The 23,178-nt window shown below is 38.1% G+C and overlaps 1 protein-coding gene across 2 annotated transcripts in view; it reads right to left on the reverse strand.

Moving 5' to 3' along the window:
- The window catches only part of LOC126248236 (forkhead box protein N4), an 85,119-nt gene that overhangs the window by 56,970 nt on the left and 4,971 nt on the right, over positions 1-23,178 (reverse strand). For both annotated transcript variants that reach the window (XM_049949070.1, XM_049949071.1), the window contains exons 2-5: positions 17,043-17,147; positions 16,610-16,752; positions 13,044-13,149; positions 12,112-12,964 (exon numbers count right to left, since the gene is read on the reverse strand). In XM_049949070.1, the coding sequence (XP_049805027.1) occupies positions 12,112-12,953 (842 nt within the window). In that variant the 5' untranslated portion in view covers positions 12,954-12,964; positions 13,044-13,149; positions 16,610-16,752; positions 17,043-17,147. The remainder of the gene's footprint in view (positions 1-12,111; positions 12,965-13,043; positions 13,150-16,609; positions 16,753-17,042; positions 17,148-23,178) is intronic.

The following is a 23,178-nucleotide window of genomic DNA, read 5'->3' on the forward strand; positions in this document are numbered from 1 at the left end:
CTGAAGTATAGCATAACAGTCCTACAATACATTTGTAAACAAAAATTCAATTGGCATTAACCACACTGAAAATTACTCAACTCACTGTGTGCTATGTTTAGTTGAAAACTTTGGATATTTTGAATTGCTTATTAAATACTATGCATATCCATGTTAAATGGGAGACAGAAAGTTCATCAAAATGCTTTTCCTGACAATGTTATGATTTTTCATGTGTTCCTAATTGGAAATCTGTCGGAGATATCTAAAAGGGGATAATTTGAGTTAAATGTGATGCATACTGCTGTGCTCACATGTCAAAAAACACAGCACTGGGTTTATAATTACCCTGTTACTACTTTTTCAGGTCAAACTTTCTACTTATTTGTAACATAAAAAATAACTGAGCTTGTTAATTAAAGAGAAGAAACTTTTCAGTTTTGAAGAAGGAATGGTAGGGATGACAACATATACGAGCTTAGTATTCAAACAATTATAATGCAAACACTGAGGTTTATTTCTTATCATATGGAACGAGTTCCTGAGGTTAACTTCATTTTGACGCAGTTGCTGATAACACCATTATTAACAAAAATTATGAAAATATAATTCTGCCGTGCTGTTACTTACACCCACCACACTACAAACACCAAATATTCAGCCAATTCCACCTGGGCACCTTCCTTTTAATGACCATGAAAAAGCTTTACTGAAATTACTCCATCACTGTCACCCACGTATATGACATTGTAACTGTCATTATTTAACGATGTGTCAGTTTTTATAAAAAAAATTTTGAACAAGTTCCGTCTGCCATGCTTTACCATGACACGTTGTGAATGACTGATGCTTTTCATCCAGTTTTCAGAGGTGACTTTCCTAACAGCTTTGTTGCCAAGTGTCTCAACTGAAGACAGTACTTTTTAAATTATTATTATGGCAATGCCCTCGTCAAGAGAACAACGTTGAATATTTGACAAAGCTGCTCCTGACAAGGGAACCTCCCCATCGCAACCCCCTCAGATTTAGGTGAAAGTTGGCATAGTGGATAGGCCTTGAAAAACTGAACACAGATCAATCGAGAAAACAGGAAGAAGTTGTGTGGAACTATGAATAAAATAAGCAAAATATACAAACTGAGTAGTCCATGTTCAACATAGGCAACACAAGGATTAAGTGAGCTCAGGAGCGCCGTGGTCCCGTGGTTAGCGTGAGCAGCTGCGGAACGAGAGGTCGTTGGTTCACATCTTCCCTTGAGTGAAAATTTTACTTTCTTGATTTTCGCAAAGTTATGATCTGTCCGTTCATTCATTGACGTCTCTGTTCATTATCATAAGTTTAGTGTCTGTGTTTTGCAACCGCACCGCAAAACCGTGCGATTAGTAGACGAAAGGACGTGCCTCTCCAATGGGAACTGAAAACATTTATTCGCAAGGTCATAGGTCAACCGATTCCTCCACAGGAAAACACGTCTGATTTATTCTATACGACACTGGTGACGGCATGTGCCTCACATGAAAGGAATATGTTGTCGACCCACCTAACTTGTACACTTGGCGAATGGGTAAAAAGATTCTTCTACCTTTCCCGATTTAGGTTTTCTTGTGGGTGTGATAATCACTCCCAAAAAAGTGATGAAAACATAAGAGTTTGTCACATAAACTGCAACAAATGAATGCAACAGTTTCACAGTTGCACAGTTTTCCCTGTGCTCTGTCAAATCATGTTTTTAACATTTTCATATTTTTCCGTGTGTAGACCGTCAAATCCTGCATATGTCCAAGCAAATCTGAACATGTCCTGGAATTTGAGAGAGCGAATTTGATGACGTGTGAGTGCCTGTACTTTGATAATTGACACGGGCGGTCAGCTAATAATTGTCTGAAAATAAAAAATTAAACTTTTCACTCGAGGGAAGGCTTGAACCTAGGCCCTCTCGTTCTGCAGCCACTCACGCTAACCACGCGACCACAGCCCTCCTGAGCTCACAATATCCTTGATGTTGCATATATTGTGCATGGACTACTCAGTTCGTATATTTTGCTTAGTTTTTTCATAGTTCCACACAACTTCTTCCTGTTTTCTCGATTGATCTGTGTTCAGTTTTTCAAGGCCTATCCACTGTGCCAACATATAACTAAATCTGAGGGGAGTGCGATGGGGAGGTTCCCTTGTGAGATTCCTCAGTATCGTACGACGAACAACACACAATAGCAGCAACAAATATAACAGATAACATAATAACCCCAAAATGTAAGAAATCTCTATATTTCAAGACTAAGCAACCTGAAACTGTCGGGCAATGCAACTAGGAAATGCAGCAGTAGGGGGGGGGGGGGGGGGGGAGAACGGCTGCATGCGAGCCGCACCTTCCATGTAAGCCTCATCCCACTATTTCCTTTGTAGCTGTAATCCTAAAGTAATTCTGAACAAACAATAGGCTGTTCTAAAACCCTGTACCATAAGGAACACCACCCCTACCCCACTCCATCAGCTTCTCTGAATGTCCTAGATTGGAACTGCCATTACAAGTCCAATTTCATAATCTACCTGGACTCAGTCTCTGCTAGCCCCTGTCCTACATGCACATCCATCCCTGTCCTCAAGTCTTCCGTTCCCTCCTCCCCCCTCTACTGTAAGCAATCTATCCACTGCTCTATCCCACAGTGTTTTCTCCGAGATTTATACTCGTATTTTCCATCATCTCAAATGACAACTCCATTTTGTTTGCAACATGCAACTTCTGCTGTCTGTACAAGGACAGGCTCACTGGTACCACATTCCTATCCCTCCCTAGCTGTCAACTAATCTTCATTCTCTACAACTTACACAACCCTACATCCCAACTTGTCTGCAGTGCAGAAATAATATAGCTATGTGCACAGATATGCATCTACGAGCAGCTACCCTCCACCACTATCACTGAAAATTTGTGACACCCATAACAAGGCATGGGGGACACAGAAAGAGCCTCCAAGGGCAGTGAGTGTTTCACACTTTAACTCACACTTGGGCATACCCTGGGCAACGGTTGAAATTACCCTCAACTGGTTGGTCTTTCGACTACAGAAGTGTTGCGATGAGCGATAAAAAAAAGCGCAGGATCTTTCTCAATACCAAAATTGACGATAATGACCATAAACATTGAAGGCCTGGCAGCCAGCTAAGAAAAATTTCGACAAATTGTGTGTCAAGATATAAATTGTGATGTACTGTGCATGCAAGAAAAACACAGATATCACTCAATGAATACTAAAAATACCAGGCATGCACACTGCCATTGAGAGATCAAACAGGCAGTATGGTACTGCCATTTTTGTGAGACACTGTGTAGCAGTGCTCTCAATTTATCTAACAGAGGAAAACGATACTGCAATCTTAACAGTTAAGCTGAGCAGTTTTACCTAACACTTGTCTACAAGTCTCCAGCTGAAAAATTTAACTTCAGTCCACTAGCAAATTTACAAAATCAGGACACCCACTTCATTGTTAGTGTCTTCAACAGCCACAGTAACGTATGGGGGCTACAAGGGTGATGATGTAAGTGGAGAGGAGGTACTAAGAGTTGTCTGACTGCAGAAGATTAACTCTATTGCATGACAGCAAGCTACCATCTTCACTTAACAAGAGCCACTGGAAAAGGGGATATAACCCTGACCTGCTTTTCGTCAGCAACACCATTTCCCGACCACTGTATGAAGACTGCATTATTACCTGTACCTGGCACCCAACATAGGCCAATGTGCTGTCAGGTGTTTGCAGCCATCAAACCACAAATGATCCCATTCCGCAGGTGGTTTAATTGTAAGAAGGCCAACTGGACGAGTTATATGAAATAACTGAATGAGGCAATACTAAGCATCGAACCCATGCCAGACTCCTACAACCATTTAGATGCAGTGAAGAGGTGCCCTTGTGCTTCAATCCCCAGAGGCTGCCGTACAACATGTATTCCAGGTATGACTGAAGAATTAATGTCAAAAATTGCAATAACACCTTAGACTGTTTGATGAAGACCTGTTCAACAAAGATACAGTAAAATTAAGACTGACATTATCCCAGCAATTGGGAAAAGTCTCTCAAAATTGATGGACTGAAATGGTAGAGAGTATTGAGGTGTCTAAGAGTAGCAGAAAAGCTTGGAATTGCTCAATCGACTCAATAATGACCCTACTATCCCCAAAATAAGACCCAACATTACCCCAAATGAAGTTGCCCACCAGGTGCTGCTGAACGAGACAGCTGAAGAAAGAAAGAAAAAAATAGGGATAGCTCATCAACATCCAGAAACAAAAGTGCTATAATAACAGCCTATCATGACAGCATATTCCTAAAATCCCACAGAAGGACAGAGATAATAGCCATACTGAAACCCGACAAGCCAGTTTGTGATCCAAGAACTTCTGCCCTATATCTCTTCTGTGCCATCTTTATAAAGTCCTCGAAAGAATGTTGCTCCATCGTCTCGGCACTGTCATCAAGCCACAACTGATTCCAAAACTAGCTGGATTTAGACCAAATACAAATTTTACAGCACAAATACTCATTCTGACACAGAATACTGAGGATAGTTTTGAGTGGGGTCTGGTCACAAAAGCAGTATTCGTGGATCTCTTTGCAGCTTATGATACTCTGCAGGACAACATCATTTTTCACAAACTATATCGACTAATGAGAGATGAGTTTACCAGTTTCATAGGAACTCTCCCTCAGAACCACAGATGCTACGTCAAACTGGATGGCAAGAAAAGTAGATAGAGAATACAAAAAGCAGCCTGCCTCAAGGTTGCATCCTGGCACCAGCCTTGTTTAACATCTATACCAACAACCAGCCACAACCTCGTAACACAAAAAGCTTCATCTATACTAACGATGTGGCACTAATATCTCAAGTCAAAGGTTTCAAAACAATAAAGAGACATCTAACATATGGACTTCACACTCTCGCGTCATACTACCAAAATAACAACCTGAAACGGAATCCATCTAAAACTCTAGTATGTGCTTTTGATCTATGAAACAAAGACGCCAACAGAAAATTAAAAGTCATATGGAATAGCATGGAGCTGGAGCCCTGTCACAATCCAAAATATCTGGGGTCACACTGGACCATACACTAACATTTAGGTAGCACTGCCTAAATACAAAGCAAAAAGTATCCCCCCACAATGACACCATCAGAAAACGCACAAGTAGCAGATGTGGTGCCCAATCAAAAGTACTCAGAACATCTCACACTCGCATTATGTTACTCTGATACTGAGTACACCTGCCCTGTTTGGTACAGTTCTGGACATGCTAGGCATGTGGATGTTGCCCTCAACGAGACATGCAGAATAACATCATGATGCCTGAGAGCAACGCCTACCTACAAACTCTACAGCCTGGAGGGGATAGCCCCACCAGATATTAGATGGGAAGCTGCCGTGAATACAGAGAGAAGCAAAGTGGAATTTCTAAAAATTTCCATGAAAGACAGTATGTCACCATCAATGGCACGACAAAACCTGTGGAAAACCAGAAATGCAGATACTGCATCTTGGATCCCTTCTTCGGAGCCCCCCCCTCCCCGCCCCAGGCAATGGAAAATGTGGTAGTCCCGTAACAGACTAAGAAGTGGTGTGGGTAGAACAAAGGATAATATGGCCAAATGGAACTATCTTGTGGACCTATCAACTGTATGTGAATGTGGAACCGAACAAACCCCAAGCACCTGTACAACTTGTCCTCAGTTCCTAGTTTCCTGCAGACTGGAGGACCTGCTGTGGGCCAGGGACAATTCCACTGAGGTCACTAATTTTTGGTCTGATTCTATTTAGTGTTTGTAATTTGCTTATATGTAACTATTATTATATGGCTCTATTTGCCTGAAATTATATCTATATTTCCTGTTCTTGTGGTCTTCAGTCCTGAGACGTTTGATGCAGCTCTCCATGCTACTCTATCCTCTGCAAGCTTCTTCATCTTCCAGTGCCTACTGCAACCTACATCCTTCTGAATCTGCTTGGTGTATTCATCTCTTGGTCTCCCTCTACGATTTTTACCTTCCACGATGCCCTACAATACTAAATTGGCGATCCCTTAATGCCTCAGAACATGTCCTACCAATCGATCCCTTCTTCTAGTCAAGTTGTGCCACAAACTTCTCTTCTCCCCAATCCTAATCAATACCTCCTCATTAGTTATGTGATCTACCCATCTAATCTTCATAATTCTTCTGTAGCACTACATTTCGAAAACTTCTATTCTCTTCTTGTCTAAACTATTTATCGTCCATGTTTCACTTCCATACATGGCTACACTCCATACAAATGCTTTCAGAAACGACTTCCTGACACTTAAATCTATACTCGATGTTAACAAATTTCTCTTCTTCAGAAACGATTTCCTTGCCATTGCCAGTCTACATTTTATATCCTCTCTACTTCGACCATCATCAGTTATTTTACTCCCTAAATAGCAAAACTCCTTTACTACTTTAAGTGTCTCATTTCCTAATCTAATCCCCTCAGCATCACCCGATTTAATTTGACTACATTCCATTATCCTCGTTTTGCTTTTGTTGATGTTCATCTTATATCCTCCTTTCAAGACACTGTCCATTCCGTTCAACTGCTCTTCCAAGTCCTTTGCTGTCTCTGACAGAATTACAATGTCATTGGCGAACCTCAAAGTTTTTACTTCTTCCCCATGAATTTTAATACCTACTCCGAATTTTTCTTTTGTTTCCTTTACTGCTTCTTCAATATACAGATTGAATAACATCGGGGAGAGGCTACAACCCTGTCTCACTCCTTTCCCAACCACTGCTTCCCTTTCATGCCCCTCGACTCTTATAACTGCCATCTGGTTTCTGTACAAATTGTAAATAGCCTTTCGCTCCCTGTATTTTACCCCTGCCACCTTCAGAATTTGAAAGAGAGTATTCCAGTTAACGTTGTCAAAAGCTTTCTCTAAGTCTACAAATGCTAGAAACGTAGGTTTGCCTTTTCTTAATCTATCTTCTAAGATAAGTCGTAAGGTTAGTATTGCCTCACGTGTTCCAACATTTCTACGGAATCCAAACTGATCTTCCCCGAGGTCCGCTTCTACCAGTTTTTCCATTCGTCTGTAAAGAATTCGCGTTAGTATTTTGCAGCTGTGACTTATTAAACTGATAGGTAATTTTCACATCTGTCAACACCTGCTTTCTTTGGTATTGGAATTATTATATTCTTCTTGAAGTCTGTGGGTATTTCGCCTGTCTCATACATCTTGCTCACCAGATGGTAGAGTTTTGTCATGACTGGCTCTCCCAAGGCTGTCAGTAGTTCTAATGGAATGTTGTCTACTCCCGGGGCCTTGTTTCGACTCAGGTCTTTCAGTGCTCTGTCAAACTCTTCACGCAGTATCTTATCTCCCATTTCATCTTCATCTACATCCTCTTCCATTTCCATAATATTGTCCTCAAGTACATCGCTCTTGTATAAACCCTCTATATACTCCTTCCACCTTTCTGCCTTCCCTTCTTTGCTTAGAACTGGGTTGACATCTGAGCTCTTGATATTCATACAAGTGGTTCTCTTCTCTACAAAGGTCTCATTAATTTTCCTGTAGGCAGTATCTATCTTACCCCTAGTGAGACAAGCCTCTACATCCTTACATTTGTCCTCTAGCCATCCCTGCTTAGCCATTTTGTACTTTCTGTCGATCTCATTTTTGAGACGTTTGTATTCCCTTTTGCCTGCTTCATTTACTGCATTTTTATATTTTCTCCTTTCATCAATTAAATTCAATATTTCTTCTGTTACCCAAGGATTTCTATTAGCCCTCGTCTTTTTACCTACTTGATCCTCTGCTGCCTTCACTACTTCATCCCTCAGAGCTACCCATTCTTCTTCTACTGTATTTCTTTCCCCCATTCCTGTCAATTGTTCCCTTATGCTCTCCCTGAAACCTTCTACAACCTCTGGTTCTTTCAGTTTATCCAGGTCCCATCTCCTTAAATTCCCACCTTTTTGCAGTTTCTTCAGTTTCAATCTGCAGTTCATAACCAATAGATTGTGGTCAGAATCCACATCTGCCCCTGGAAATGTCTTACAATTTAAAACCTGGTTCCTAAATCTCTGTCTTACCATTATATAATCTATCTGATACCTATTAGTATCTCCAGGATTCTTCCAGGTATACAACCTTCTTTTATGATTCTTGAACAAAGTGTTAGCTATGATTAAGTTATGCTCTGTGCAAAATTCTACAAGGCGGCTTCCTCTTTCATTTCTTCCCCCCAATCCATATTCACCTACTATGTTTCCTTCTCTCCCTTTTCCTACTGACGAATTCCAGTCACCCATGACTATTAAATTTTCGTCTCCCTTCACTACCTGAATAATTTCTTTTATCTCGTCATACATTTCATCAATTTCTTCATCATCTGCAGAGCTAGTTGGCATATAAACTTGTACTACTGTAGTAGGCATGGGCTTTGTGTCTATCTTGGCCACAATAATGCGTTCACTATGCTGTTTGTAGTAGCTAACCCGCACTCCTATTTTTTTATTCATTATTAAACCTACTCCTGCATTACCCCTATTTGATTTTGTATTTATAACCCTGTAATCACCTGACCAAAAGTCTTGTTCCTCCTGCCACCGAACTTCACTAATTCCCACTATATCTAACTTTAACCTATCCATTTCCCTTTTTAAATTTTCTAACCTACCTGCCCGATTAAGGGATCTGACATTCCACGCTCCGATCCGTAGAATGCCAGTTTTCTTTCTCCTGATGACGACGTCCTCTTGAGTAGTCCCCGCCCGGAGATCTGAATGGGGGACTATTTTACCTCCGGAATATTTTACCCAAGAGGATGCCATCATCATTTAATCATACAGTAAAGCTGCATGTCCTCGGGAAAAATTACGGCTGTAGTTTCCCCTTGCTTTCAGCCGTTCGTAGTACCATCACAGCAAGGCCGTTTTGGTTAATGTTACAAGGCCAGATCAGTCAATCATCCAGACTGTTGCCCCTGCAACTACTGAAAAGGCTGCTGCCCCTCTTCAGGAACCACATGTTTGTCTGGCCTCTCAACAGATACCCCTCCATTTCCTATGTATGTATTAATTTTATGTATTTGGTCTGCTTTTCTACTTTTGTCTATTTCTTATGCAAGGCTTTTGACAAGAATAAATAAATACATAACTTACAGCATATCTTAAGTGGAAGATTTTGCAGCCTGCGTGCAGTATGAGCACTTCTTTAACATAATTATCATTTATGTATTAGCTTTAAAGATGAGTACTAGAAACTTAGCTGTTCATGAATGTACGTCTCATTGCCATCAAATCACAGCTTGAACACTGCAGAGCTTTACTGTACTGTGTTCAAAATTATTTTAGCAATGACAACTATAAAGAAAGTAGTGGAGTTAATCTCATGCCAAGGCATGTCATGTTTTCAGCCCATCTCACAAGACCTGTAGCCACAGCAACCACTTGCCATTACCAAACCTCCACAACCATAACTACTAAACTTCCACCTTGCATTACATTTGAATTTCAGGCAGCTTGCTGTACTGTGTGATGTTTTAGTTTTTCAAATGTTATGGGTGGCAAAGTTCGACACCGATCTCTTGGCCACCATATTGCCATAATATGTTAGTTGACATTTGCCTCCCCACTCAGATGCATAGGAAGTCTTATACTTCACATTAAACCCCATTGCCTTAATTCTCTATCAAATTTTGTGGAATTTTTCACAATATAGTTGATATACAGCACTCCAATAATTAATATGTACACTGAGAAAGAAAAATTGCATAAACTTCTCTATGTAAATAAGGTAACTGGGAAAAAAACTGCCACAGCTCTAATGTAAACACGAACTTGTGAAGACGAACAACAAAATTTTTGAGAAAGAAGAGCAGCTAGAAAATAAATCAAGACTGGCAAATCCAGAGGAAAAAAAAAATTGGATTAGCAGATTAAAAACACAGATTAATTTGCTCTGGCTGAAAAATGTTATTTTGTTTATTGCAGTTATTAGTGCAGAAAGGAACATCTGACACTTAGCAAATCATTGGTCATCCTTAAGGATGCAAATCTTTTTTGAGGTAGTCCATGGAACAGACATTCGTCAAATAATCACACAAGCGTATGGAGAGCACCGAATGTCTGTTGCAATTCCGGCACTCAGTCCGACTTCTGTGGCCATGGCTACCACCATAACTCACCAGTCTTCAATAATGAGAGCATCCACCTGCTGGTCATTGGCAATGGTAATGCAGTGTGGCATTCCATCATCAGTCTGACACACACACACACACACACACACACACACACACACACACACAGACAGAGAGAGAGAGAGAGAGAGAGAGAGAGAGAGAGAGACCCCCTTACTCTATACTGTAATCTGCATGCAAAGGCACGAGACCTTCAACTACCTTAATTTTAAAGTCAGCAACTGAAGTCGGTATAAATGGGTAAGCAACTGCCATGGAAATGTACAGAGTAAAAGTTTCTTTTTTCTCACCAAGAGGAATAAATGTACTAAACATGCTTAGGCAAGAGGATAGTGATCTTGAACAAAGCAACACTGATCCAGGAAATAATCAAATCTTAATGTGCACAACTGAAGACACATTAGAGAAGCTACTTCTGAGTTGTATATGTTATCTACAGTAAATGCAGGTCATTTCCTTAATTCTCATTTGAATTTACTAGGTGCAAGGTGTATATGATAAGTGGAATAGTAACGTATTTACTAGAAACAATGAACAGCTGTCAGGGGCACCAATAATGCAATCATATCAACCTGATACACAATATTTCTTTACACTCAACACTACTACATCCATCATACTACAACAATTAAGTTTACAAACATTATATTGTTTCTGTCAACATGCATTACAAGTCGGAAGAGATTTTATTTCTGGCACTTACAAGTGCATACCATGTAACAAATGATAAACATTGATGGCAACACCAAAACAATTACGAAGAATATGAGGTATTAGTCAGAGGCAAATAATCACAGACACACTGAAGCATTATCTAAAGAACATTCAAAACATCAATGTATAAAAGGCTATTTCACTGTGTGTATTTTATAGCATATACTCAATGTACAGTCACAGGGTGTACAGCAGCAAGTTCAATATGCAGTGACCAAACTTTCTAAGGGCAGTAACTTGTCAACATCACACAGTGAAAAATGTAAAGACTAAGGCAAAAATACATCACAGCACTTTAAACTTAACTACAACTAAATGTGATATTATTGCTGGAAAGCAGTAATTTCTTAAAACAGCTGAGCAATTAACACAAAAAACTGAATTGAAATTTTATGCTGCAGCCAAACAGTTAATGTAGAGGCTGAAAATGAGTTATCTGCAAATGCCTTATTGCTTGTGACACCACAACAATGTTCCTTCTTTGTGGTATTTGTCATGTTTTGAACTTCATTAAGTGCTACAAAATTAATTCAGAGGACCTCAACCAAATTTATACTTCTGTCTACTCATTGACATAATTCTCAAAGCCCTGTCCAAAATATAAATAAAATTTTATTTAGTCTATTGTTTGTAACCTTCACCCATTGTACATTTCAGTGGATCTCAATATAAGTGCAAGGCACCAGACAAAGAATGGAGCTAATAACATTCATGCTGCTGGGTATAAATGGGAAAGACAAAAGCAAACTATACAACACAGATGGAGAGACTATGGTGCAACTATGAACTTTATGTTAAAAATGGGCCACAAAACTTACTCCTGTAAAGTAAGTTGTTAGTCACACTTAGTAGATGCTGTGATGGTTCACACTAAGAAATGTCAGCACCACCAATGGCGATGACTGATGCATAATCTTTAGGTGCTTCAACTTAATACAGCATCTGTTAAATACAGGTAGTGTATTTTCTGCAGCAGAACTGTAGAAACAACAAATTTTTTTCTCAAAGAATATGGTAATAAGGAGGCAAAATAAGTCTGATGGTTCAATTTTTCAGGCCATTTCCTGAAGACCTGCTACCATAGTTTCAGAGTTCTTTGCAGTCAAAACATTTCAGTTACAAATTTTACATACAAGTACATAATGCTATACACTAAGCTTAAAATTACAGCTGATAAAACTGTAATTGTTACTCACCACATGAAATTATAGATTTCGGATACAGGTAAACTCCCAGTCCTGCTGTTTTTTAAAGCCATGGCAATAAGACACGAGTAAGAGTATGCAGGCTTTGGATAAGGTCTCTCATCAAACTCCATATCAAAGTTTTTGGTGTCACGTTTCCTACTATTAGGCTGTGGTTGCAAGGACCTTGCAATTAAATCCGCATTGCTCTGATGAGCAGGAACATGATCCTTCTGTGTAAACTTTGTACTGCTGATAATGTTTGGGACACTTTTTGTTGTCATTACGGACTGAAAAGCATCGGTCTTGGTGATGACTTGGTTGACACTGTGAGACACTGCTGAAGCATTCAATGCTGTTGACAACTGGTTTACTGGAGTTTCTATTCTGGTTGTGGAAGCTGAAACTGTTTGGGACATAACAGTATTTCCTGAAGAACTTGGCACTGAAGTGTTTAAGTTGTCTGACAGCTTTTCTTCAGAAGGCATCAAGGGTTTACTAACAATAACACTAACAGTCTTAGGTGGTGCCTGAGGAACAGTCACAAATGTCACTGGCAACACAGTACTTGGATTTAACTTCACTGCAGTAGTATCACAACCCAGTAAATCCAGGTTCAAATTTGAACTGGACGAGTTACTATTTTCACTATACAAGCAGCCATTAGTAAGCCACATTGCCATATCATCTGAAGTACCCAATGCTCCTTCTAAGTCTACCGGAGGAAATTCTCCACTTAACGAGAGGCTGAGGTCTGTCCCCAGAACACTTTCCAAATCTGATTTGTAGTCACAGTCAAGCATCTCTTGGAGAGATAAAGACATTGTATCCTGTGTACTGAAAAAAGGATCCATTTTTGTAACTTCTGCAATAAAGAAAAATATATTAGAAAATAATGCCCAGTCCTCTTATATTTTACTATAGTACAATCATCAACAACTTACCCAGGTTACATTCTTGCTCATCCAGCAAATACAACCACACTACACTACTTTCGATGAAGTACAATATTAATGACTAATCATCATCTCGTCAAAGCACTACCAGTGCCTGAAAATGCAAGACATGTTGCTATTTATATAGACATGATGGCGCATATTATGGAGTACATCTACACAACTACACATACACACACACAAAACCTTTCACATGAATTATTAATCTCAGACATAGCCATAACAGTTCAGAAATTGTAATTTTTGCGTAAATGTTTAGCCTACATTAAGTTGTATATAGTTGCAGGTGACAAACTGCAATGAAAAACAGTAACTGTAAAAATGTAATACAGCAGGAAAACCACACCATGTGGTAAGAAGGTATGAAAACACAATTTTATATGCTCTTCAAAAACCTGTAATTACGATTTAAAAACTAATATTTATATGTACTAAACAGTAAAGAACATTCCGTATCTTTAGCAGCCATAATAATAAAAAACCACTGATGATGCTGCAACTGCAGTGGTACATGTCTGGGACAAAAAACAAAATCACGTTTTGTTAAAGGTGGACCCCACTCAAAAACATTTGTTACTGTTAAAGCAAAAACAGACAAAAGAGCTTCAACATCAAGATGATTAACAAAACATACAGATAGTATCAATTATTTTTAACTTTTACACACTAAGGCTGTACCTTGAATAAAGTGTTATGCACTTGTCTTCTTCTGTTTGATACTAATTGAAAATAATTTGAATGATCTTTCAGTATTAACAGTAGTATGGTTACAACATTTTTAGGGTACATCATTTGGAAAGAGGTATCTGGAAACATATTACTTTTCTTATAAATGGCCACACATTCCTCCTAGATGTATAGATTTGATGTCTCTGTGTTACTACTACTACTACTACTACTACTAATAATAATAATAATAATAATAATAATAATAATATAGTAACAGTTGCCTTCCCACTCATTTGATAAGTAACTCTCATATTTCATTTAAAACCCCATTACCCTACATTCTCTATAAAGTTTTATGGATTTTTTCACAATATAATGGATATTTGGAAACCCACACTGTTCATGAGGCACAATACCACTTAACACTTCACAAAATACATCAATGATTTCAAAGTTCATTTACCTTTAGTCCGGCTTGAGTACTCCAATAATTAATTAATGTTACAATACCCACCGTTTTTGAGCACGTGCTCCAGCAACTGAGCTATTGAAACATGACTCACGTCCTACCCTCACAGCCTTATGTCCGCCAGTACCTCATCACCTATGTTTGAAACTTGACAGTTCTCTGGCATACCCTGTACGAATAGCACTTCTGGAAGTAGTACTGTGGCGACATGGCTTAGACATAGCCTTGGAGATGAGGTACTGGCAAAAGTAAGGCTGTGAGTTGTGCTGAGACAGCCCAGTCAGTAGAACACTTGACCATGAAAGGCAAAGGTCTCGAGGTTGAGTCCCAGTCTGACACAGTTTTAATCTGTCGGGGAGTTGCAATGTTATATATTCAACTGACATTTTCAAGAAGGAAAAAATCATGCTTAATCTGTGGAATAAAAGTTCCCTGTTCACATAATTACCTCCATGTACTGCATGTAATGGCAAACAGATTTCATCACCACTATAAGAAAATCACTATGAATATTTTGTGTAATTCACGTTTCAAAGTTCACGAAATTTTCCAGTTTGCTCAAAGTATCCTCCACTGAGTTCCATGAACTGCGTGTATTCTCTCAACCTACTTGAGGAAACTCTCACAACCTGGTTACTTGGGAAATGCTGTGCAGACTATCATCGTGGAATTCACTAAATTTCCCCTAATTCTTTTTTTTTACTTCTGAGAAGCAAAAGAAGTAAAAGAAATCAAGAAAAGGTTCAAAGCAGGGCAACAATTTGCAAACGGGTGTGCCTGCATTTCAACTCCTCGACAAATCCACACATTGTGGTCACATAGTGATAATGCGTGTCATCGGTGAAGAACATGATCCCTTGAACACTTTAACTTTTGATCCCCACTCCCACATTATTTCGAGAATATTACTAAGGCACTGATTGTTCAACCTCCTAGTTATGCAACTGGACTGATGGGTACATCTGCAGTGAAAGACAGGTACACCACTCCTTTGCTTCAAATACTTGTCATTTTCACTTAGATTGACACTGCATTGGTGGAAGATATGTAGAATGAATGCCTCCCACTTTGTAACTGGTAAAATAAGGCCATTTTGAATCAACACACTGAATTGAATTAACAAAGGCATTCGACACAGCTTGCCAACTCACCACTAAACTGTTACCTTTCAATCTAAACTGGACCTCAGATTATGATACCAATAAGTGTGTCACCACATCTAAGGTTCCATATTCACATTCATTGGCATCACCAACTCGTGACCAAACTGCCACTGAACAACCTAATCCAGACCTCTGGCTATGCTACGGATCAGTCTGCCATCACCAAAAAAACTTTCAGTGTTTCATTTCGTTCCAGTTTGCAATTGTATGACATCAAACACCACGTCATCCTTATGTTACACAATGAAATTTGCATTCAGTATCAGTAGGTTCAGTTGACTCCACTGAATCCACATGACCGAAAATGGTGCTGTAACAATGTTATTTGTTATGATGCAGATTCCCCCGCACCCATTCTTGATTGAGCATGTGTACAACTATTCCTTTGACAGAGGGTGACTTGTCATCTCATTACTTTGATACTTAGTTGCATAAATCTACATCACGCAGTGTAAATTTGGTGTTTCCAAAATAAAATTTTTGTATTTGATACTTATTAATACCTAATACACTAATGTGTCAATTCATTTTTGTGAAGGATTCAATCACACACAAAATTTAAAACGTACAAATAAATGTACTTTAAATGATAATATTCATTCTGTGCATATTTTGGCAAGTACAAAACTGTTAGTACATCCTTAAAGCAGAATGTAACATCAATTGTGTTTCACACATTACTTAAGTAGATGACAAACTGAAAAAATTACAGAATGGAAATGTTTGAATAAAATATTACTTTAAGTCAATTTGAGTTTGTTCAGATAAATAGAGCCAACAGTTCACAAATATTTTTCCTTTATCTTGACAATCTCAACCATCAGGTAAAGTGTCAGTCTTGTTCTTCTCTCCCCATAGGTGGGGTACATTATAAGGTGACTGCATGCTTAAGTCATATAATATGCAGTAGCAATGACATCAAGATATTATTTCAACTTCTTCAGTAATCAACAACGCAACACAAGACTGTTGTTACTGGAAGTTTACACTCATTGTAACCTTATGAAACTGAATGTATGACCACAATCACTTTCATACATTCTAGTAAAGTTCAAACTTTTCAACAGAAAGTTAGCTGGGAGTTGTATGGAATACAACTTTTATTTTACAAACAAAAGAATATAAATTAAGTACTCAAAATTTAATTCATGGGAGAACACTAAATGCTGATTATTATTATCATCATCTTTATTATTATTAATACAATTATTATTATTATTATTATCATTATTATTGTTTGTGTTGTTACGCACTTTTTTTGACTGAAATTTTATGCATCCTCTTCTGAATTTTAATACAGAGAAACATTACAGCAAACTCCAGAATGCACTGTGGTGTCACTTCTCGTGCATCTATATAAAGCCATTTCCCAAAACCTTGGATGCTTTGTTGGCCACTATAAAAAATCAGTAATAATGAACATTCGAACCCAAATACATCACAGTTTGTAACACAACAATGTACATAATGTTCTCTGACATGTTACTATATTTAACTGCTCTAGCACTTGTTTGTAATGGTTCACAGTTTTTTTTTTCCCCCAAAATAGTCTGCAGAATACATGCGCATTAAGAACCTATGTAATGGTAAATGTGAACATGAAGTTTTGCATTTGAAAATACGTAGGTAATTAACAATATTGTAAATTTTTTTATAAGAGTAGAAGAAAAATAAACTGCAACGTACCTTCAGTACAAATGTTCTTGATATAACAGCTGCCATAGGTATCATACAATTACTTTTTTTGCACATCTTGAAACGAAACTTGTCTCGACAAGAGACAAAGGTAACCTACAAAAAAAAATAAAAATGGCAAGGTATCAAATCAGAAAATGACGGTATGTTGACAATGTTCAATGTAAGTGGGCTTCTTGCAGAAAGGACCAAATGAAGACCACTAATAACTTAAAAACTAATTTAATATTCAACAATCCCATAATAATACATATCATATGCACCAAAACTAAATCACTATGAACACCACATTTCACGTTGATAAGAAAAAGAAAAAAGGTCTAGAAGTTTAGGTAAAATTATACTCAGTTAGCTTCCTGTGAGAACCTGTATCGTGCTGAGAGTTAGGCGTACTTAACAAGTTCCACAGTGCGGTCCCTTACTGCAACAAGGACATAAATATTTGTTTTTCAAATGCAAACACCTTTTCGTACTGCAATATAATATTCAGTTTTCAGAGTGTTCTACCTTTTTTATGTTACATGCATCTACAGTGAATCTTTGTAGTCACCATCTGCCTATCCAACCAAAATCCGTATTTTATGCCACATGGGCCATATTTGTGTAAAAATATTTTGGTTTTCTCGTTTGTCCCACTGTCTGTCATTACCTAAATGATGTGAACATTTTGTAGCAATCCAGCAGCGTCAGAAAACACACTGGGTAGCACTACGGCTCCACAACAGTTCAATCTATGAGCTAGTCTATTCTCAGCCTCTGTGGTTTACAAATGCCCCTTGATGTCTCTCCACCTATTAATAAAGAGTAGATCATGGTTTTCGCCTTCTCCATTATTTAACCTGGAGCATCCTCACCTATGACTACAACTCCACTGCTGATCTGGCAATAGTTTCAGATTCATATGAGAATTGTGTTGTTGTAAGAACTTCATTTAATTTGCAGAACAGAGAGAGAGAGAGAGAGAGAGAGAGAGAGAGAGAGAGAAGGTGGGGTGGGGGGCTTCAATACCTAGCTACAAAAATTACAATTATGAACCATACAGCAGAGTACTTGCCTTTTTCTAATATTAGGCATGTATTCACACTATGAGGCACCAAATATAACATCGAAACAAGATAAATTAGAGTACAGAAGAGGTTTAAGTCTTGTAGTTTTTACATAAGTGAATGTAGATTTCCTGGCATAGTTCGTAGGTTTTAAGCTGGGTGGCAGTTTTGAATCTTCACCAGAAACTGCCCAGCTGTAACCATGGGAGATCTTCATCGGTCATAATTTGGCACCACTTGACAAATTAAGGCATTCTATCTTCAAATAATTGCTTTGCAACTGATTAGCCTTTCAGAGGCCCTAACATGTAATAAACAGTAGCAATAGAAACTCTTAAGTACACAGCAGACATTTAAATGTGTGCTCCAGAAGGAAATCACTCGTAGTATGATACTGAACACAGAGGCTCACCACAACAGTAACTGCTGTACTCTGACACCCTGTAACTGTACCCCAGGGCATAATGTAAGCCTAAGCACAAAATCTACGTAAAAGTCTGCCATGGAAACAATATGTATATGAATGACCCAGTTGTGAAGCCTAAGACAATGATATGGAAGACTATGCTGTTAGAGAGTAAAATGACTGTAGAATGGCCACCAAGCACAGAACGTAGTCACATCTAAATGAAGGAATTTTGTTGCGGTACTCTACTATTCACCAAATGAATCCAAATTTACACAATCTGAGACACTGTAACATACTTCTGTAATATAAATGGTGCAATTTGTGCCTTTAAACACTGTATAGTCTATATTCACAGAGGAAACTAAAGAGTAATAGTTTTTTTTAAGACAGGACTCACAAGATGAAAAAAATCAGTGAAAAATATACCATTAGAACTCGTCAGCCTTTCAATTATCTGGCTTGTGATATTACATATGAGTATGACAAAGATATAGATAAAAAAGTCGCAAAGCTTGGAAACATGTGGAACTACAAATAGCTACTTAAGAAACAAGACCCAAAATGTCTCCACAGTGCTCTAGAGAAGTGCGTTGTAGGTCATTTGCAAACAAGTAAAATCCACGCATCTGAAATGTGATTTACTATGCCTGTGAAAGACTGTTCCTGAATACACAGAATATGAAACAATAACGCCAGAAAGGAATTAAACATATTTTATGTAAGAAAGAAAATTGAAGAGTTCTTCTTCAATTCCCTTATGCTTTCTAGCTTTGGGTAGCCTCACTATCCATTTCTTCCTTTCCACACAATTTCTTCATTTCCACAATTGTTTTTGCATTCCTTTGTCCCAGTTTCTCAATCCAGTCCTCCCAAGTGAAGCAGGGTCTTCCTCATTCTGTTCTTCCCTGCACATATTCCAAATACTTTTTTAGCTTTTCTTTCCTTTCCCATTCTTTAAACAAGCCCATACTAGCTCATCTGACACCCCTCAGTCGCCACATACATTGCTTTCGTTTGACCAGTCTCTTTCATTTCTCTCAATCCCTTCTAGGATTTCTTACTGTTCTCATGAACATTCCTTCGGCAGTGATCCAACTTGTGTTTCTCTGGTACTGCAGAGCTTTCACACCATTCCATGTAATTGGTGCCATAACTGCACTGTAAATTTACATTTTAGTTTTCATACTTCTTTCTTCGCTACTACTATGTTATTCACCTGGTAGTACATTGAGACTGCTTTCTTAGTTCAATTTAGCACCTCTCGTTTTATTTTCCTCGTTACTACTAAGTATGGCACCTAGGTATTCAAAACTGTCTACTTTTCCAAGAATCTTTCCAGTACAGAGTATACTGGGTTGTTCGTCCCGTCTATTTTTTTTAATACCCGCATTACTTTGCTACGCATTTGCTACCATTCACTTCTTCATACCATTTCATTACATCCTGCAGAAGTCTTTCTGGTATGTCACCCACCAACACTGTATCATCTGTCTAGTGAAACATTTGCAGGTAGACTGGTCATAGTCTCTATATTCCAAGCTTTGTTCTGAGGGTTCACTTCTTAGGTGTGGTGGAGGTAAGTTCCTATGGGAGCAAACTGTGAGGTCATTGGTCACTAGGCTTACACACTACTTAAACTAACTTACACTAATGACAAACACACACACCCATGCCCAAAGGGGAGCTGTTTGAACCGCGGCAAGGCGCTGCAGACTGCTCAGCTGCCCCGCGCGGCACTTAGGTGTTTCTGTTACTTCATATAGGAAGATGTTTAATGTGTAAGGGGGCTAAGGCTTCACCTTTTTGAGTCCTTTCTCCATTGGGAATGTTCCTGACCCTTCCCCATCAATACGAACCACTCCCACCAGTTGTTTATACACACTCTCCACAGAATTAATCAATTTCACTGGTACCATCTTTGCTACCAGTGCTTTCCACACACACAGTGCCTTCACAAGGAAGCAAATGCAGCTTCAGGATTGAGAAACAAGAGATACATGTCCCAGTTCTTGGCTATACTCTTCAAAAAAAAAAGGGGGGGTTCAAATGGTTCTGAGCACTATGGGACTTAACATCTGTGGTCATCAGTCCCCTAGAACTTAGAACTACTTAAACCTAACTAACCTAAGGACATCACACACATCCATGCCCGAGGCAGGACTCGAACCTGCGACCGTAGCAGTCGCGCGGTTCCGGACTGCGCGCCTAGAACCGCTAGACCACCGCGGCCAGCACTATACTCTTCTCCACAATTGTTCTTAAAGTGTAGCTGTGATCCTGCATCTGTCCCCTGGCTTAACAGCAGGCTGCTCCACACCCTCTCCACCAATTTCTCAGTTGACTCTCCAATATATGAATATAGACTTCATGGACTACTAATGATAGACAGATAGCCCTGTAGTTATCACAGTCATAACTGTTCCCCTTCTTACGCCAATATATGATTGTTCTTCCAATCCTCTGGGATACTAACTTGCTCCTACACACTCTGGAACAGAAGTTCCTTTGCCACTTCTGCTCCATCATACTTGATTATTTCCAGAGCCATGTCATTTTTCAATTATTCCCAGAGCTATCCCCTTTGCTATGATCTGAGTGTTGCACAAATATGTACTATTCAGACAGTTCCTCCAAGTAACTACAAGTTTCTCAAATTTGATGGATTTGTACTAGTGTTTGTTTGAAAATATCAGGCACATGAACTTTCCAAAGAAAATTAGGACAGCTGTAAATTTAACAGACAATTATCATATTCTGGTAACAGTATGAGCACATCCATACACATTGCTAAGGATTGCTGCTGCACACTTTAAATCAGAGCACTAGCACAAGGAACCATTATGTTATTTCAAAATTCAAAGAATAATTTTAATCCAGAATGAGGGATGACTCCATGAAAAGTGTGCAGAAAACTTCAGATTCTGAAAATAAAATTCTTGCCATGTTCATTCTCAAAACCAGAGCTACAACGCAAAATTATTACATTTTCTTCCAGTTATGAAACAACTAGTGTCTTTGTATTGGTAGCACACAGGTGTTTTTTTTATCATAATAAACTGTCAGTGCACTGTTATTGAATTGAGATATTTGTGCTAATGTTGCCTGAAAACTAAACTGGTCATCAGTCAATGAAATGTGTTTCTTGTTCCGCTTTAAACACAGTCACAATTTGTCCTACACCAGACTCGAATACTAATGACTATACAGTTTGATGCTAGACTTAAGAAAGTGCCTTGTACTTTGATTTATGTATCTCAAACATTCATACAAGAATTGACACAAACGTTAGCAGTGCTGCTTACTTACCAAGAGCAAAATGTGAAACGGAGGACATTATCTATGAGGCCAATAAATAAATAGATTGAGTAAGATGAAAATTTTCATGTGTCCAAGTATGTAGGTTCTGTATGCCATTTGTTACTTATTGCACTGGAATATATTTTAGCTTCAGAAAGGAATCTGGAGCTGAAAATATCTTAATTCTACTCAGAATTAGGGAGATTGTGAACTACAATAAATATATGTTTGTGGCTGTCAACATCCTCAGCTACTTGGAAATGAAGTATGAACGCAGCAGAACTGCATACCTTAAACAGAATGTGTGTTTCAACTACCCAGCTAGGCACATAGACACAGCAAAAAAATTTTGAAATATTTTAGTATTTTTTATTTAGACATTATGCAATAATTTTCAATGATAGTAGAAGATATTGTAGATATACATTCACTCTAGGGCATACAGAAATCTACAAGCTCCTAGAACTCATTAACAAAAAAGTGCTACTGACAATGCTTCTTTACATCACGCCGCAGTGCAATGTGAACACAACCCCTCCCGAGTGTGTTTTATAATAAAACAACTGCACCTAATCTCCCAAAATTTATACAAACTGGAGAATGACAAAATTCATTGTACTAATCCCACATATTTGTCACCACATGTCAAATATATATGTCAATATACTTTGTGATTATCACAGAAACCATACCTTATTTTTTAAAAAATCAAAGACACAATTCTGATGCAGTTAACACTTTATTTAAATATACATTGCTATATCAAATAATACTGTTTGTGCTTTTAACACATTAGTAACAAATGATGAAATTTAACAGGTGACTGCTGTGATGCTGACAATTTACTTGACTAGTCATGTTAACTGAATAAGGAACAAACACAGCAATGTGTCAGTCTACATATATATATAGCTTACATTTATAGCTAATTCTAGTAACATTGTTTCAGTAAGAAGTATATAAGACATTATGGCACCTTTCAAGTAACTTTGGATTTCTTTTATCAAAATATGTATACAGTTTCAGGTTTTACACATGGGCTAAAATGAATCGTACACCTGTACAAATAAATAAATATATTTATGTTTAAATAAATAAATATATATTAATAAATAAAGAAATATATATAAATAAATATACACACAAATAAATACATACATAAATAGATAAATACAGCAATTCGACTTAACAGGGGCAAGTTTACTACAGCAAAGAATCATTTGTTGACCTTAAACAGCATACTGTTGTTATTTATGCAAACAACCATCAGACAGTTATGCACACACCTGTGTGAATATGTTAAAAGAAAAATTAATTATATGATCACTCTAACATTACACAATAGGTTATGCTGAAGGTAACTTGTAAAAATATA

The sequence above is a fragment of the Schistocerca nitens genome, chromosome 3, assembly GCF_023898315.1.
Source record: "Schistocerca nitens isolate TAMUIC-IGC-003100 chromosome 3, iqSchNite1.1, whole genome shotgun sequence".
Classification (NCBI taxonomy): Eukaryota; Metazoa; Arthropoda; class Insecta; order Orthoptera; family Acrididae; genus Schistocerca; species Schistocerca nitens.